The 19366-nt window shown below is 44.4% G+C and overlaps 1 protein-coding gene across 1 annotated transcript in view; it reads left to right on the forward strand.

Moving 5' to 3' along the window:
* Positions 1 to 19366, forward strand: part of LOC144368552 (polycystin-1-like protein 1) — a 61003-nt gene that overhangs the window by 8872 nt on the left and 32765 nt on the right. Inside the window, exons 2-7 of the mRNA XM_078027725.1 lie at positions 2958 to 3060; positions 7528 to 7649; positions 8798 to 8833; positions 10889 to 11127; positions 16683 to 16771; positions 18784 to 18904. Of these exons, the coding sequence (XP_077883851.1) occupies positions 3017 to 3060; positions 7528 to 7649; positions 8798 to 8833; positions 10889 to 11127; positions 16683 to 16771; positions 18784 to 18904 (651 nt within the window). The 5' untranslated portion in view covers positions 2958 to 3016. The remainder of the gene's footprint in view (positions 1 to 2957; positions 3061 to 7527; positions 7650 to 8797; positions 8834 to 10888; positions 11128 to 16682; positions 16772 to 18783; positions 18905 to 19366) is intronic.

Below are 19366 nucleotides of genomic sequence, written 5' to 3' on the forward strand. Positions count from 1 at the left end.
CCAGTTCTCTTCTGTGCTTCAGAACCCCCTTCTAGCCATTCTCCTGCTTGCACTCATTTACCCAAAGCCATCTGTGATTTTGATGCTGAACAAGAGGACCCATGGGAGCATTTTGCTTGAGACCGGGGTGGAGGGTGCTAATTGGAGCATTATCCCTATTCTCTTTGGTGCAATCCACTCCAGGGATTGGCTCAGCAAGTGGTAAGTTGCACATTCTACCAAGATCTTTCCCTTATTTATTTATTTATGCCACAATTTCATTACCAAAAATTGGCCTTGGTGCTGTGTTTGGTACTCTGTGTGTTGGGACCTCAAGTGCTTCTGAAGGTGGGGTGGCTGCTGTGCAAGATTCAGAGTATCTAGAGATAGACAATAGAGTCCTCATTGGACAAGGTGCTTCTAGGAATGTAACAGAGAATGGAGTGACTGCCAATTTGCTAAGACCCTTATGGAGTGAAAGTCAGTGCCATCCCAGGAAATACCATTTGAAGGTAAGAAACTGAGGCATGAAGGTCATGAGGTAATAATTAATCAAAGCCTGGGCTTATGACTTGAGAAGCAAGGTTGATTACTCATGAGAAACATCATTCTAAAATTAATTTCCCCCTGTATGTTTTACATATGCACTTGTCTAAGTTGCAAATATACTCGCCCAAATCATTAAATGCCATCCATGACATGGGAGAACAGTTCCTCACTTTTTCATTTTAGCAAGAACCCTATTCAGTTGAAACAGCAGCTACCTTTTTATTATTATTATTATTATTATACTGAATCCTCTAAACAATCCTGTTTGCTTTTTTCTTAGATGTTGAAGCTCTTCAGGTGACGTTACCCACCTTCTAGTATCCATTTATCTTTTAAATTATGAACATCTAAATACCCTAAGTTTTGTGTGCAGTAAGTCACAGTGTGATTGGATAAATTATTATTCAAGAAGCAGGATAAAAAAATTGAGTATTAATTTTGAAATACAAAATCTATGGTTTAAATAATTCTAAGCTTTTGTTCCAAGCTTACCCATGGTGAAGGGGAGTTCTATTCAATTCTCTGCCTTCCAGAAGGATCTCCCAAAGCTCCTTCTTGCTTTCTCCAAGGTGGGGGAATCGAAGTGGAGGAGTTGGTATCTGTCCCTGCACATGAATTTTGTGCAAAAAAAGAACTTCTTTTCTTGTCCCTTTTTCTCCCTTTATCAAAGTCATTTCTAGAACTCCACATGAGGTTTTCCAGCTCACTTGATCATGTCCAGGTCTAACCTTAAGTGATATGTCTCTCTGTCCTCAAGAGTGACACAGTATGACTTTGGCTTTGTATTGGGCTCCATGTTGTACTAACAAAGTGTCCAGCAGACCCTAGGTCACAGGGAAAAGGCAGAGGGTGTGGATGACTGGGTAACTCCATTCCCTGACTTCACCCTTTCTGAGGATGGGATGCCCACAGCACTGCTAGGAAAGAGAGGAACTGCCCAGCCTAGAATAGGCTACCAGGATGTTCTGTGATGATGGAAATGCTCCGTACCATTGCTGTTGATTCCTTTCATTTGACTACGGTGACTGGCCATTGATGGGGAAGCTAATTCTCAATTTATTTCATTTAAGCTCCAATAGCTCCAAATGCCTGGGGCTCTTATTCAGGACAGGGCAGTCACATTTCTTCTCCCAATTATGTTACTTTTTTTGCTCTTCACCATTTCCCAGTGTCTTTGATTAGCAATGTTGGCTTCACACATTGAATTTAGGTCATGGTTCTCATTACATCCAGCCCCAAGGCTGGGTGGGGGTGGGGAGGCAACAGAGCAAGGTGGGCTATTGATATCTGATCTGCAGATGTGGGTGCCAACCCAGCAGGCCCAGAGGCAGGTGTCTTTACTTAGGAACTCTCTTTGGACATGAGCCTTTAGATTTGACAGGAAGGTGTCAGAGCAAACAGCAGGGCTTTTTAGAGGTTTTGTTTGCTTACAAACAAATTGCAATTGGCAACTTGTCCATCCTTGGGCCCAAGTACATTTGAAAGTATGCCACTAACAATACATGTCCCCAGATCTCTGGGATTTATGCTCAGCAAACAGTGGGGAGAAAACTAGAGGGGCTGATATGGCAAGGAGAGGAGATAAGAAGGCAGTCTCCTGGGAAGTGTGGCCCATGGGGCTTCTGGGCTGTTCACTCACTGATCAGTCTGAGGAGCTGCAGTAAATTTCTAGCAAATATAGAATTTAGACAAATTTGCCCAGGGCCAAATCCTACAGGCTTTTTCCTCATCCTCCTGGGGTGTTCTTCCCTTTTTCATCTGAAAAGGAAGGGGTTATGTCTCCATCTTGTTCCCATTCTGCTGGGTATCACTCTCTTTTCCTATTAAGTACAAATTCACAAACAATTCTAGAATGGAGAGAAATCTAATTTCCTAGGTAAAACACAAACCTAAGTTTTGTAAACTTTCTATGAAATGTTGATGTAAAGAATTAAAGAACTAACAAATACCTTATAAAAAGAAATAAACAGAATGTTTTATAACCAGTAGGACATAATCCCACCCTTTGAACTGCAAATGAGGAAATGGGCTGAGGGCTACAGAGAGCAGCTCATTCCTAGGGTCCATGTAGAAGGAGAGGCAAGCTGTGGTAGTAGACAGTAAACCTAGGATGCTCCTTCCCTGCAAGTCTGCCCTGTGAATATTCTTCTGTAAGGTATCCTATTCTTTTTATTATCAGATTTCTCTCAGATTTCATGTACAGCCTCTCCTGTAAGGAGTGATCTGTTTCACGCAGCCACACAAAGATCCCTATCTAAATCATGCCTCAGAAGAAGTTATCTAAAAGGATTGGGAGAACAAAAGCTGTTTCAGATTATAGGAAAATAATATTGAAGTGTTTTTTCTCTCCATGTATGACATGTGTCCTGATGTGAGGTTCCAGTGAAGAAGCTCGAAGCATTGAAGCCCTCCATTTCACTGTCTTCCAGGAAATGTTGGAGAAAGCTGGCATCCTTACTGCTGTATCCAAGACAGGCCGACACAAGGCATGGGTGAGGTGAAGGCCAAGGGCATTTGTGATGGCCAGGAAAGGTGAGCCAGGGCAGTTCTCTAGGGGCTTGATAATCTGGACTACACAGTATGCCCTCAGAAATGTTACTTTCAAAAGAAATGTTTTACTTTTTTTAAAAAAATGTGTGTGTGTGTGGGGGGGCTGGTTTTAAAGCAGTTGCCCAGATTGAAGAATTGTACATATCTAGAATTAAAGTTTAGCTGTCTTTGAGATGTTCTAAGTAGGACACCTGTGATTGGCCTATGATATCACAAAGATTGACTCCAAAGAAAACAGACACTTGGTATGTTAATTAGGCAAATCCAGATTCTTTCTACCTTCCCACCTCTCTGCCACAAGAGGGTCTGTGCTCTGATGTGGCATTCTGGTCCTCAAAACTCTTAGGGTTGTTCCTGGGAAAATGATCTAAAGGACATTCTGGGCTCACTCTGGTGGGGAGGTGGGGGATGAGGGCTGCTGTAGCAGCAGGTGCCCTGGGAATGGATACATCCCTGAAGGCATCTGAGAGGACTCTTCTAAGGCTGCCTTCATCACTGAGCAGTGCCAACTACTCTTCCTGTCAAAGATGCTCACCACATTCCCAGGCCCACCTGCTGCCAGAAGAGGACACTGTTAGTGTCACATCATGTCACCAGCAGGGAGCTGGTGGCAGAGTTTGTAATGTCACAGGCTTCAACACAGCATTGTGTACACACAGGGTGTGGGCAAGAGGGTTAAGATATAAGACACATGGGCTGAATCCCTGTGACCTCACACCATACTCTGTCATCAGCTCTCTGCTGGTGGCAAGATGTGGAACTAATGTCTTCCACAATCCCTTCCCCAGGTCTGGGACAGTGTTGTGACCTGGCTGTGGGACCTGGCGTGAGGGAGAGATACCTGTTCCATAGACCCTGTCCAGGTGGGCAGGTACCCCAATACTGTGAGTTCAGAGTCAGAACACTGGTCCTGAGTGTGCCCTACATCCTAGCAGGGGACCTTAGCAGGATGCTTCACCTCTTTTTCCCCAGGGTTCTCACCCTGAGAATCTGAACAGCTGTCCCATCTGTACTCTCCATGGGGTCCTTACAGACAACAGTGAAGCAATAGCCTTAGGAAATGTTTGCCTTCCAGCCTTATTTACTTTACTGTTTGCTTCTGCATCCCCTCCATCATTTTACTAAAGAAACCAAGGCAACCTGTGATCAGGACAATTAGACTGCCCAGACTGTTGGGTTGGCCACATATATGCTTGGAAATTTCTTTATATTGTGTTGCTTCTGCCAAAGATTGGTCAATTTCATCTACAGGGTTTTTTCCTTGACTTTTTTTTTTTAATTTTCTTTCCTTTTATCCCAAATTCACTTCTTCTTGCCAACTCTCCAAGCCTTGGTTGGCATATTTGACATTCACTGTTATCAGCCAATGAATTAGAAGAGATTATCCCTTTATTCATAGTAGTATATGAAAGATCCTTCATCTGTGGCCTGTAGGATCCGCAGAATGGATAAAAGTTAGGTTGGCTTTTCCCTTAGTTTTATCTGCTTTCCAAATCTTTGCAGAAATCCTTCAGATTTGGTAGTATGATTTGCATGTTTCCAAAGTTTTCCCATTTCTTTCATTTTCATTTTCCCATTTTCCTGGTCTTTGGAACTTAAGCATGCTTAAAGTAAGACAAGAAAATCCTTGGAATTATTCAGTAGCTTATAGAGTTCTTTTACTTAGTGACCATCTTCATCTTCAAAGTTTAGCTTCATGCTTCTCTTTAAATATGCAAGGTGCTCGTCTGCCCTCTAGTGGCAGTTTCTTGGTTACTGCATCAAGAACCAAGCTTGTAGAAGCCTTGACGAAATTAAAATATATGTCTTCTAGATTTCATAGACATCCTAGAGAGAGATTAAAAATACTGCAAAACTGAAAGCATCTTCATGGGAGAGGGAACCTAGGATGTTAAAATGAGGATAACACTTACCTGTTATTGAACACTTAGCACAAGCATCTTTCTAGAATGACAATCCTGGCAGCAGCCTCATGAAATAATTTCCTGTCGTTCCCATCCTACGGAGTAGGATGAGGAGGACAAGGAGAAGGAGGCTGTCAGAGAGGTGGAGTAACTGCTCTTTTTAGGAAGAGGCAGATGTGGGGCCTGTTCTTTACATGGGCACAATAGCCCATGTGGAAACTGGAGGCCAGTAGAGGTTTCCATTACTCCATTGCAGCCCTGCTCTGCCGCTGGGAGCTGACATGGACAAGAAACCCAAATCACACCATCAGTTTCTGTCTACGACCAGAACCCAGGGTACCTGCATCAGGGATATTTCATTTGCTGTACTCGGATCTTCTTAAGGTTGTTGACTAGGTGTCAGATACAGATTATCCAGGCTTTGAGGAGCCAGAACCTGGAGGGCAAGGACCAGGCGCCTGGTGCTAACAACTATCTGATAAACTGATAGTGGCTGAAGTCTTCCAGGCCTAAGTAATCCTAGAGAAGTCAGCACCGCTGTGCCAAGGCAGATAACACCCGGAGACTGACTGTGCACTGCAACTTGAACTCTGGAAGAACCTGCAGGAAACATAGGTAGAAGATTGCATGGACCTGAAATTGGCTTTGGGTGCTTAAGGACCAGTGTAAATGTTGGTGCTGCCACTTACAAATTGGTATGAACTTGGACAAATTAACTCAACCACCTGGGCCTCCACAATCCCCTCTTACAAAGTAATTGCTCTTAACTCTGTGTTAATTTTCTGTTGCCTTCAGTAAGACATTGAAATAACCAATTTATAAAAAGAAAATTTTGTTTTGCTCACAGTTTTGGAGGTCCCAGTCCCTGATGGGTTGACCCTGTCACTTTTAGGCAGCACAGCCCCCAGGGAACACGTTGCAGAGCAAAACTCCTAATCTTGTGACCAGGAAGTAGGAAGCCAGAAAGACCTGGGTCCCACAGTCCCCTTTGAGGACTCACCCCCAATGACCCAAAGACCTCCCAGTAGGCCCCACCTCTCAAAGGTTCCATTGCTTCCCCATTGTGCCACTCTCACGACTTCATCTCACTGGGCTTTGGGAGACCCTGAAGATCCAAACTGCAGCATCCTCTCCAATTTTCTGTAAAGATTAAGGAGGATGTCAGGGTGTACCCCGTTGTGTTGGCAGTGTTGCACATTCACGTGACCACGAACTGGCATTGCTCCTGTCTACAGCCTGCCCAATCCACACAGGGCTAGAAGAACGTGGCCTCAGCCTGAGAGTGAACTGCAAGATCCACAGAAGGTGAAGCATGAGATGGGAGTGTCACCGGAATAGGTCTGAGGAGGTCCCAGAAGGGAAAAGAGCACTTCAGTTCAGCTTTGGCAGGTTTTTAACTTACACTATAGAAAGGAATTTCAGGGTGCATCAAAAGAGGCACAAATAGAGACTTGTTCAGGGAAGCAAGGAGATTTATTCAGCAATAGAGCAGGATTTGCACTAAAAGGGAGGAGTGCTTTGGGGCAGCAAAACAACTTCACCTCCATCCTTTTAGGGACTTATCAGCGGGTGAGGTATTGGGGGTCCCTGGCTTCTTTTAAAGGAAACCTTGTAAAAGGCAAACATGAGAAATGTAAGGGGGTGCCATCAGGCTAATGAACTCGATTCTTTGGATTGTGGAGCACAGAGCAGCCCGTGGTAATCTGGTTCTTCTCAGAATCTTCTGGTTGACACTATCTAGTTAATACGTAGCACTTGGAGGGGCACCATATCATGGGTCTTTAATGATGTCTCTCTAGTCTTTTAAAAATCCGTCTAAAAATACATTTTGTAAACAACGATATGTAGGCACAAATTAACTGGACTTGTGGTACTATAAAATTTATTGACCCTTTTAAGAATTTAGACCTGGAGCCAAATAGGCCTGAGGGGTGAAAGTGAAGGTGTTCATGGAGCTTCCATACTTAAAGTTTGAGTCCCTGTTTTCTTCTGTCTCCTTTCTACTTAGCCTCATTTTTCATCCTATTTCAGAAGCAAGTGGAGTCCTGGAAAGGTGGCGGCTTCGGGGCTTAGCATGAGGACCAGCTCTTTGCATCTGAGCAGTCCAGGCCTAGGGACAGCTGGAAAATAGAAAATAGAATGCAATTGAACCCATAGGCAAAATTCTTCCTTTTTATTTTTTTTAATTAAAAAAAATTAAATTCTTTACTGAGTTGCTGAGTCTGATCTCAAACTTATGATCCTCCTTTGCCTCAGCCTCCCAACATTACAGGTGTGCACAAACATGCTGGCTTGAGCATGGTTTTAACAGATGGGAACTGACTGATTTTAACAGTCAGATGGGAACTGAATTTCAGTGAACTCTGGCAAACAACCCTCAAATTTGAAAGACCCAAGTGCACCTAGAAGCAGTTGCTCCTTGCTTGTGTGGCAGCCAATTTTGCGCTTAAGTTATCTGTGACAGAAATATAGATGACTACAGGATGGTTGTGATTAAACAATGGTGATTATATTAATGGCCTTCTATTTATTTCCACCCCTTTAGGTGTCTCCAGGACGCTTGCTACCTTTCTTGGTACTGCCAGACCCCTATAGAGGCTCAGAAGAATAGAAGTCTTCAACTGTGCAGCTACAGCTTTTGCCTTCCTTATAGCCAAGGGCCAGTGGGTGAGGTGTTGGGAAAGGGACATGGCTACCAAATCCTGGCCAAGGGCACCCACAAGCTGGAGGGTTTCAACCCTTTCCCACAGGAGGAGACAAGGACTCTGTGCAGCACCACCCATGGTGGGAGGCGGCCTTGGGGTTTAGAACACATGTCTGAACCTAAGCCTGTGGGCTCAGCTCTTCCCCTGAGGATTCCCTTCACTGGGAAGTGGGGTGAGATCTTAGTAACATATTACCCCTGTAATCCCACTGGCTCAGGAGGCTGAAGCAGGAGGATTGTGAGTTCAAAGCCAGCCTCAGCAATGGTGAGGCGCTAAGCAACTCAGTGAGACCCTGTCTCTAAATAAAATACAAAACAGGGCTGGGGATGTGACTCAGTGGTCTAGTGCCCCTGAGTTCAATCCACAGTACTCCTCACCCCTACCCCCACCCCCCAAAAAATATAAGTTACTGTTATAGGGGCAGCAAAACCACTGCACCTCCATCCTTTTAGGGACTTATCTGGGCCTGCAAATAAATTGGTCTAAGAAGATTAAAGGGGGAAAACTTAACAATTTATTTTATACAAGTTTTATGTGTCCTGGGAACCCTCATAAGAAAATGAAGACCTGAAGAAGAGTTAGTCAGTGACTTCCATATTCAGTTGGACAGAGATTGGCAAATTTTGGAAATGTCAAAAGGCCAAGGCTATTGAGGAAGACCAGGAAGATAAGGGTTAGTTTAACAAGCCTGTTTGTATAGGATTCTCTTGGCCTTAACATTGGTGATAAGAATGTTGCTTTTATTGCTTGCATAGGAAGGGCATCTTTCACATGGGAATTTCATCTTCTGCTTTTAAGAAAGAGATGAAGGTCACAGTGATCTTGCACTTGTGGTTTTCAGAGCTTTTAACTAACAATCAATAGGCCAGGGTTGTATATTTTAACTCCTTCTCTGGGGCACACCACAGACCTTCTGTTCCAGGAAGGATACAGAGGCCAACCCTGAGAACCCCTATGTCTATAGTGGGGCATCCAGAGGCCAGTAAGGGGAATGCTAATATTCTAAGAAGTTCCATGTGTATTGGGGTAGAGGTTAGAGGGCATTCTTGTTCCTCCTTCACCCAGGGAATATTTCCAGTTTTTTTGTTTTGTTTTGTTTTTGTTTTTCAGTATTCAGGATAGAACCCAGAGCCTTCAGCATGCCAGGCAAGTACTCTTCCACAGAACTATATTCCCAGACCCAATTGTTAATTTTTTAGATAATAGTAATAAAATAGTTGACTGAAATTTAATTTCCCATATTCCTTTAAGTAGAAATAACTTTTTCAACTTCGATTATGCATTTCATAGATAAGAGGAGCTAAAAAATACTGACTTTAAATTTTTAAAGAAAATGTCAAGGACACATCAGTTTGTTTTAACAGGTCAGACTTTTCTTCACATCACTGAAGCACAGTAGCTTTGAAGACACAAAAGGAACTTACTATTCTGATTAATTCCCAAAAAATTCTAAATATTTTCCCCCACAGGTATATCCAGTTCAAGAAATGATTTCATACCTGAGTGGTCACATCCATCCTGTGGTTGGCAGCTGAATCAAACTCCTAAATTACTTTTAAAGAACAGGATCATAGCCTTAAGTTTTTATCTCCAGTGTTTATTATCACAAGATATTAATACATTGGATTCTTGAGAGTAAATTGTAATGCTGACTCCAAATGTTTAAACTGGATTCAACATGGTTCTAGAAAGTTGATTGTTCTGGAAAACTAGGGGAAGCTGACAGCCTGTGATACTGCCCAAGTGGAACCCTGAAATTAACAAATACCACTTTGAAGCATTACCCTCTATTGGTCAGGCCCTTCCCTGCCCTGGTGCAGCTCCAAAACTTGCCACTCAAAGTGTACCATGGGACCTGGGACTGGGTTCTTTGTATTGCAAATTCCAAGAATGGAATCCACAGATACAAGGGTGAGAGCAAAGTAACAGGATTTATTAGAGTAACCAAAGGAAAGAAAGCAGAGCTCCCAAAGGGGAGAGGTCCCAAGGGAGGGATGCCACAGTGTGGCTGTTGTCTAGGGTTTATATAGATCTCTAGGGTTAAGCTAACCTCCTCCCCAGTCCTGGGTAAGGCACTCAGTGTCCACAAGCTCTTCACATACCCTTTCTCCAATCAGGTTACTGTGCCTTTTTTGGTGGTGATGGTGGTGGAGTCTGGGTACTAGGCAGCACTTGTCTCACTATCAGCTACTTCTTCTGCATACACAGGAGTTTGCATGACTTTGATGAGGTCTGGCTTGTGTCTGTAGTTTCTCAGTCCTGCAACACAGAAAACTGACCTTGAAGGAGCCCCGGTTTCCTGCTTGCTCATTTTAACTTTTCTCCTGCCTCAAAGCAGCCTGCAGAGCTTCAGTTTCTTCTCCCTGTGAGTGCCTCTGGTCCATGTAAGAGGCTGGGGTTAAAGGAGCATAGACCTATGGGTTCTCTTATAGGATTGGAGGTCAAACAGAACAGCAGCACTGTGCTCCCCTCCCCTCTGCAGCCCTCCAGTCCCACCTCCCACCCTCCTGCTCTGGGGACAAGGACTCTGTGAGGGGAGAAACAGGCTGCAAAAAGGGCAGCTCTTGCACCAGGAACACTGCCTGGCTTCTCACTCAGGGTGCTCTGTGCAGGGCCAACTGAAGCAGAAACATTTTTCTTTGATTATGAACAAATTCAAATACACAAGTAGGAAGAATGGTATTATGAATACCTTTGAACATGGGTCAAGATCTTCCTACATCTGTTCTCCACAGACATGGAAGGCAACAGCGCCCTTCTTCCCTTGCCAGGTGGAGGCTGGCCCCTGTGCCTTCTGCTTGCCTGTGGTCACAGCCAGATTGCCTGTGTGTACTCCTAGCTGTAACTTCAGGATATCCTCATTGCTCTTCCTTTTTGCTTTTCCCAGTTCCTCTGGACTGTGGTTTCCTCCCCTTTGCTACACACCCCTGAGTTGTGACCCCTTTACCCCCATCATTTTAGGGTTGGACTATCAATGTATTTCTGCCAGAGACATTCTTCCTGGTGTGGCCAATAGTAGTGCCTTCCCGACATTGCCTACTACCTTACACCTGATGTCAGCATGCATCCCAAGGAGTCCAGTCTTCTTAATTAGCCTATAGTCCAGGGCAGCCTTGACCTGGCATAGAGGCCAAGTCTTTGTCTCTGCTTTTATCTCCCTGCCCATTGCCGCCTTCCAAATATGCTTTTCTCTTTCTCTAGATACCCATGCTCATTCCATGCTCTTGGTGAGCAATGAGCAGTGTAGCTGTCCTGCCTGTGCTCTGAAAGGGATGACAGGAAACTTCAAGTTCCAGAAGCTGCCACCATGGGCTCCCAGGGAGAAGGTGTGCCTTACACCAAGCTGCTCCTATGTCCGGGGAAATGTAGCTTTTCTTCTGGAGAACAGTACGTGTGCACCATGCTGCTTGGAAAGCTTGTGTATTCCAGCAGTTTGTCAGGTACTGTGTTCCCATCATGCAAATTTGTGCACAAGAAACAAGCCTAAGTTATAGAGCTTTCATTCTGTAGTGACAACCAGAATTTCTCCACAGATAAGAAATGTGGAGAAGGCAGCTTTGGCCCAGGGGAGGGGGACTACAGCTCAGATGGAGAGTGGGGCTGACCCTCAGGTAGGAGGTGAGACAGTTCCCCAGGTGAGGAATGGAGTTGTTCCCCAAATGGGGAGTGGACTGTCCCCCAGGTGGAGAATGGGGCTGTGCCTCAGGTAGAGAGAGGGGCTATCATGGGAGAAGAGATGTCTCTGAAGAATGATCCTAGGAGTTCCAGAAAGAAAGGAGAATTTGACTCAGGACCAATGGGTATCTTAGCATAGATGTTAGAACAGAATTTCAGCATGTACCAGTTAAAGGCATAGAGAGAAGTTTATTTGGAAAAGTAATTATGTATTCAAGGGGAAATGGGGGCAAACTCAAGAGAGAGAGAGAGGCCAATGACTCAGAGGGTGGCTGAGGGAAGAAGATAACAAGCTCGAGGCCAGCCTCAGCAACTTAGCAAGGCTTTGCTTCAAAATAAAAAATAAGGATGTGGGTTCATTCCACAAAGATGTGGGGAAGGGAAAGGGAGCGGGAGGGAAAGGAGGAGGGAGAGAGACTCTCTACTCTCCAGATACAAAATATATACCCTATAGCCACATACCCAATGAATCACTTCTTCCAGCCACAGCCCTACTGCCTCCAGTTACCACTCAGTTAAACCCATGAGGGATTAATTCACTGATTAGGTTAAGGCTACAACCCAATTAGTTCTCTGATTCTTCTTGTACTGTCTCACATGTGAGCTTTTGGGGGATACCTCACTTCAAAACCATAACAGTTTCTCAGAAGTTGCAATTATTCATAGGCACTTTCTGTATTTCAGTGTTTCATGTGTGTTTCCTACATTTTAATAGTTCAAGGACGCTTTCTTTGGGACTCAGTATCTCTCCCTGTATTACCAAATTTCTTTCTCAGGGCTGTTCCCCAAGTAGGAAGGGAGGTCATCCTTCAGGCAAGATGGGGTCCAGTCTCACAGATGGAGGTGGTACTCCCTCTCAGAATGCTCCAACTAGAAAAGGCTGCTAGCGGCTGAGAGCACAGGAAGCATGTTTTCTTTGAGGGGTGTGGGGAAGCTCTTTGAAGTCCCTATTAATAAAGTTCTGGTTACCTGGAAGTACAGGAGTTCATTGATACCTGTTTGTCAGAGGACTGACAGAGATGGGGTCTACAGGCTGGGGTAAGAGGACAGGCACTGGCAGTCAATAGAAATGAGAACACAGGGGATATCCTAAGGATGGGGAAGATGGAGGATGGTTGCCATACTGGGGGTGGGGCAGGAAGAAGAACAAAAACTACCTGAACTGATATGCTTTTAACCAATGCTTTTGACTCCAGTTACACAAAATCAACCCAGAATTGGTTCTTCTGTGTTTCAAATTCCAGGAGCCAGTTCTCTGGGGAAGCTCCCCAATTGTCTGCTGGCCTTGGAGTTAATTTTTTTTTTCAAATTCTTTATGGCGGCAACATTACAAGACTTTCCCTGTCTTATGCGTAGTACATCCAAACAGCATTTGTGTTGAAAATGAACTTGAATTCAATCTACATTGTTCATATTTGGAAGCCCTTCTATTCTAAGATGTCATTTCTGGCTAGGAATAAAGTTCAAAAAGGTATTTTGGAGGTTCTCAAGAAAGAATGTTTAAGCAAAGGTGAATGTCTAATGATAGTCTAATGAGTCCAATGATGGAAGAAGAAGGACCTGCATTTCTCACGTTACACAATGCCAATAGCTCTATCTGATGACTCTTAACTGGTCCTCAGCACCACCCCACCCCTGGTCCCCACCTGCAACTTACACACAAGGGGCAAACAGACCTCATGCGTCTTGAGCACTTGGTGAAGATCTGTTATGCAGGGTCACCTGTGGAGCTTCAAAATCAACAGACTTTTAGAAATACCCAGGTGCTGCAAGAAATCAAACACCTGCTGGGAAGTGGTCCAAAGTGAGTGGGCAAGGCAAATTTTACTTGTGTTGGGATACCTGGCTAGTAAGTGTTCCAGGAGGGCAGTCAGCCTGCTTTCATTCCTAACGCATTGCTTCCCTTTGTCCTGATAGGAGGATCTCAGGGTTACAATCTATGCAATTAGCTAATTTTAAAATTGGGGAGGACAAAGGGAAGGAATATAATTAAAATGGCTACTATTCAAGTGGATCTTACATCCCAATTAAAACTAAATACTATCTTCTGCTACTTCTTACAAGACCAAGTCAATCAGTGCCCAACCCCTACCTGTACATATTCTAACAGGATAAGTCTGGCATGGTTCTGTGCCTTGATGCATCCCTCTCCCTCCCCCCACCACCTGGACCTCAGCTGTCAGCACAGAGGGATGCCTTCAGAATTTGACCATCAGAGTTCTGGGAGTCTCCATACTGAAATGTGCACCAAAGGGCTCTCTAGTTCTTGCTGTGAGACCACCCTCTGCACTGCTCTCTGGCAGTTTCCTCTCCATAGCCTCAGCAGACTGCCAGTTCATGCTCAAGTGAAGGCCACAGGAAGTCATGATCCAGGGCAACTTGTTGATGGGGCTTAGTTACATGCTCATTCATGTCCTGCAAAGTTAAGATTCTGCATGGAGTTTTAAAAATCCTTCTGCTGCAAGAGAATCAAATATGTCTTTTTAACTTCCAGAGGATTTGAAGAGTTCTTTTTATTGGTGGAACTGATTACAATGAATTAAAGTCATAGTTGGTAGGTTAAATGTTATAAGGTTAAGAAACATTCAATTTTCTAGTTCCAACATAAAAGGAGTAAATACATCTCATCAGGTCTACTATCTCAGTAGAACCTTATGGATTATGGAAGACTAAGAGAAAGGGAAAGTGGAATTTCTCTGGCAGGCTTGAACCCCAGCGGTTTGAAGGTGCCTGTATGTGGTTTTCCTAGCCGTACTGCTCGTGTTCATACTTTGGGACACTCTGTACTTGCCTCAGGCATGGTGATAACCCCTGCAGATGCTTGATCAGCATGACCTCTTTGTCATAGCACCTTCAGGTATGTGGAGTGCACGGTTTTTGGAGTTTGTCACTTTCTGAATTCTGTTGGAGATGTGAGCATCTTGATTGTGTTCTTGAAGGAAACAGATTCAGGACTTCTGAGCCTAGCACTGCACTGATTCAGACCACAGCCACTCTGGGTATTGCACCTCTCCCCATGCTCAGTGGAGGACCCAAGGATACTGAAAATGAACTGGAAAAGGCCCTGCCCTCAAGAAACTCATGGCCAAGAAAGGAAGAGAAATACCATGCCCATGAAAAATATCACCAAAGAACTCTGTCCAGAGGCTACAAGGAGCCCAAGAGGGTAACACCTCCTCTTGGAGACTGGGGGTAATGAATACTAAGGCTGAACTTTGATGGATGAACAAGGGTTAGATGAAAGCAGAATTTGGAAGAGGCATTGACTGCAAAGAGCAACATGATATTTTTGGAGGATTATTTGTAATAAAATATGTGGAGAAGAGCTGTGATAAAAAAATTAAGCTAAAAAGATAATCAGAGAAGATCCAGAGATTTCTTATACTAAATTTAGGAGGCTATCATCTAATTTTAGAACTTCAATAGTTATCAGAGAGTTTATCAATATTTTCATAGCTGTGTTTTTAACAATGTTTTTGGAGAGCAGGTACTGGGAATTGAACTCAGAGTTGCTTTACTACTGAGCAATATCCCCAGTCCTTTTTATTGTTAACTGTGCCACAGGGCCTCACCAAGTTGCAAAGGCTGGTCTCAAACTTGCCATCCTCCTGCCTCAGGTTCCCAAGAACCATTAAACAATTCTAAAATGTGTAATTTGGTGGCATTTAGTACATTCACAATGTTGTGCTACAGTTATCACTGTCTGTTTCAGAGCACTTCATCACTCCAAAAGGAGGCCTGATACTTATTAAGTAGTCACTCCTGGCCTCTCCTCCCCTCCCCTCTGGAAACCACTAACCTGCCTTCTGTGTCTGTATATTTGCTTTTTCTGGATATTTCATGCAAATGGTTAGAGTTGGAAGATAAATTTAGGCCTTAAAATTGTTTTAGACACAAGCTTCTGTGAAAAAAATAAAATATGTAGAAAAGACTGTTCTGGGAACTACAGAGAGAAACAATAGCTAGAAGGGGGATTTGGAGGCTTCTGGGGCTCTGTGGATCCCTCTCCTTTACTGACCAGCTCCTCTTGCCTATTAGCATTTGCAGACAGGTGGAGCTGCCTTGGTTTCTGGGTTGGATATTTTCAGAAAGGATCATGATTAGCCCAGGCCCTGCACTGGGTGGGGTATTCCTGTTCTTGCTGTAGAAGAGATGAGACAGGAGCTGTCATGTAACCAGGTGTGAGTTGGCATCTCAGCCTCCACCATGGCTTTCCTGAATTTTCTCCTGGGAGCTGAAGCATCTGGAAGCTGGCAGTTACAGATCTGTAAAATACTTGGAAAGTCAGTGCTTGTACAGTTCCATGTGCATGTTCCAGAGAGGGGAAGGGCCAACTTCTATACCAACATTAATTTCCTGGAAATGCTGGTTTAAAAAAAAAAATGTCAAGAAGCAAAAATGAAGTTCTGGGCCCTCAATCTGAGGCATGGTGACTGCTTTCCATACGTAAGTTCACAATGGGTATTGTTTGGGGACAGAGCTTTCTGTGTGGGAGCAAATGAGTGGCCAGTTTTGACTCCTTCCCATGTAGGCACCTCCCTGCCTACAGCATGGGAATTGTAGTTTTATTACAAGGAGAGCTGCAGGGGTCAAAGCAGAGGTGTCAAATCCTCATGGCCTGATGGGTTCCAAGCATACCAACCCCCACTCCCAGGCCCAAGTTCTGACTATGCTTAGGTCAAGCACATTGTTATCCTGGCATTCTCTCAGTCTAGCAACCAGTCCATCTGTCCTAGCTTCACAGGCATCTGTCCAACACTGTCTCCTTGGCTACTCTAGGTGGGCTGCTATCAGCTCCCATCCAAATGGGTCCCCTGCCTTCCACTCCCCATTGTTTTTTCATACAGCAGCCAGACTGATGCTTCTGTAGCACAGGTTGATGAGGACACATGTGCCCAGAGCCCTCCACCTCTTTCAGAATGAAGCTCTGTGTCCTCCATCTGACCACTCCCATCCTCCACTTATTCTGAGGTCAACTCCTGTTACCCTCAGGTCACTGCAGCCCACCACACTCTCTGACACTCTTCCAATGGGACAGGCATCCTCCTGCAGATTCAGCTTTCTTCAGCTCCATTCAGATGTCTCACCACAGAGTAGCCTTTTGGTAACAGCCCCCCAAACCACCTGACTAACCCTCACCCTCTGTGCTCTCTGGCAGCATTGGGGAACAGAGCCCATCTGTCCTCCTTGCTGCCTTTTCTAGAGTCCAGGGCAGTACCTGGCATGCATCAGAGATCAGTGCTATTTTGTGAGTGGAGATTGTTACTTTCCCAGATGTTGTCATAAGCAACTCTGACACTATTTTATTTTTTTCTCACAGAGCTTTTTGAAAACAACTAGAAAAGAAGCATTAAGTGCTATTAACAAAAGAACACAAGCTCTGTGTGGTTGGGAGACCAGTGCTGACAGGTACGTCCATGAACCACAGCTAAGTCAGGTTTTTCTGGACATTGCACATGGCATGGGACTTGCAAAGAACCAGTCTTATGTCAAAGTCAAAGCTGGCTTCACAAGCCAAGAGTGAATTAGAAAATGTATCCCTTAGCTCCAATGGAAAAAAAAGAATGGAACTTTGAACTAGTATGCAAAATTGGACCAAGTAGCATGATGAATTTAACCTTGAGTGTTGGGGGTTACACAAGGTGATTTCAGATAAGATTCCTCCTGTCACTGTAGGGAACTCTGGGAACTACACAGTGAGCCTTAGCTGGGTGCAAGTACTAGATTTCATGGGTGCAGAGCATGTGGACCTGAAAAGAGTAGAATTAGGTGAATCTCACAAGTGCTATGATTTGTGAAATAGCCAGTCATTTAAAAAGACAAATATTAGTTGCTTCTCTTTATGAGATGCTTAGAGAGGTCTAATTCATACAGACAGAAAGCAGAATGATGGTGTCAGGGGAAGGGCATTGGAAGGACAGTGGGTAAAAAGGTGCCAGCTACAGCCCCAGTTTCAAAGTTTGGGCCAAGCAGTCTTCCCCAACGGTAGGTACAAGAGTTGAAGCATTTCAGTTTATCTTAAAAAGTTGTTTAGGAATTAACCAAAGTGTAACTCTGTTCAATTAAAGAGAAATCTTCAACTAGAATTAGTGTTCCCTCTGGGCTGCCTTGGGAAATGTCTTTCTTGTCTCTGCCACCCATGTGCAACCTGAGAATGAGCAGTCAACCAGGGCAGCAGTGACATTCTCCCTGTGCTGAGCTTCTGGGCTCCATTTCCCACCCACCATTTGGCTGGCACAGTCCTTCCTTGGCCTGCAGTGGTGGTTGGGTGAGCTAACCTCTGGACAGTATGCTTGGTTGGCCTTCCTTTCTGGAAACAGAAGGCCTCTTAGCTTTGAGCAGAGTGAGGGTGTCTGTGCGGTACCTGTTGTCTGCCTCCTGCTGTCTATGAGGACACTCCCCATGTCAGCCCCTTGCTCAGAGGCCATTACACTTACACAGACAGGCACACGTACCTTTTTCCTTCTTTCCTGGAGCTCAACTAAGACAGCAGGATTTTTCCTTTTTTAAAGAACCTTACTACATTAAGAACTAAAAAAAGTAAATATAAATATAGAAAGCAAGTTAGCAGGCTGATGAACAGATTAGAAAATATGTCACATTCCTAAGAAGGGCAAAACTAACTTGAGATATTCCTTCTGGAAAAGAGAAGGGTCAGGAGGACTGACCATCAAAAGTTCCCAAGATCAGGTTTCAGATGAAGGAGAGAATAGCGCATGTGTTCTGCACCTTAAGCTCCAAAGTTCAAGGAAGGCCATGATGGAGAAGGGCATAGGGAGGCAGATGCTGAGAGTACAGGAACCAGTGCTACCTTCTGATTTTAACCAATAATAACAGTTCACTCTCTTCACTGGGCAAGTCTGTTCCCCTGCAGAGCTCTGGCATGTTGCAAACACTGATAGTAAACAGAGTTAAGGCCACAGAGGCTGACTAATGTGGATGGTGGCTTGAGGCGCCAGCTAATCCCACCCACCCACCCAGGGCTCAAACCTGCCACCCTTAACCTCAAAACTCTAGGCCTGTGTCCCTTGCCTATGGCCATATACTTCAGTGCTTTTCAGTCAACCCAGGCCAACGTCCAGACCTCACAGGACAGACAGGGCATGTATAGAAAGTGATTTGCTCATTTCATGAAACTTCCAAAGCAGAGTTTTAGGTGGGCACAAATTTTTGTAAATGGCTCTAAATGTGATCCCCTCTATCATGAGAACTTCTCCTGGAGCACCTGACCCAGCACTGTCTATTTTACTTTCTAAGCAGATCATATCTCTGTTGGTCCTTTGGGAAGGACTCCTGGAAATAGACCTCAGGTCACAGTGAGGGTCTTTCCAGCAGACTGGGATGATTAGAATCAGGTACCAAATGCATGACAAAAACAATACCAGATTTCCTTCTCATTCTGCCTTTTCTTTCATGATCAGAGCCCCTCACAAGCTTTCTGCCGTGATCAGGAACCTCCGGAACAGCTGTGGCCCCAGCTTCTGTTGTCAGCAGCTGCATGCCCCTAGGAAAGCAGATGGCACATTCTCTGGTCTGTGGGAGGTTGGTGTCTGATCCCTGCCACACTGAACTTTATCAGAAAGCTACTGGTGAGAGTCTGGGAAACTGTCCTTGGAGTTTGTCAGTGACCCCTTTTTTGCTTTTCTAAGTTCTTTGGACACTGCACAAGCAGTTTTAAGGTATGAGTAAAATTTGTCACTGCAATAAGGGAAAATCTACTTCACAATTTTATTGTCTGAAAGAGTGTCATTTCTGAGCTATTGGCTTCAATTATAGAAGGTCATGTAAAATACCTGAATTCCTATCAGCTTAGCATGAATGGATAAGAAATGATCCTGAAATTCCTGATAAGACCTGCCTCCTATGTAGTGTGAGCCAGTCCCTGCTGGGTGCACTATCCTGTCATCTTTATTAAGCTGGCTTTTGACTATGGAGAATATCCAGTGCTGGGGCCAGGCCAGGCTATTGGAGAAGCCCTCCCTTCTCACTGAACTTTTAAGTTTC

The sequence above is a fragment of the Ictidomys tridecemlineatus genome, chromosome 2 (genome assembly GCF_052094955.1).
Source record: "Ictidomys tridecemlineatus isolate mIctTri1 chromosome 2, mIctTri1.hap1, whole genome shotgun sequence".
Taxonomy (NCBI): Eukaryota; Metazoa; Chordata; class Mammalia; order Rodentia; family Sciuridae; genus Ictidomys; species Ictidomys tridecemlineatus.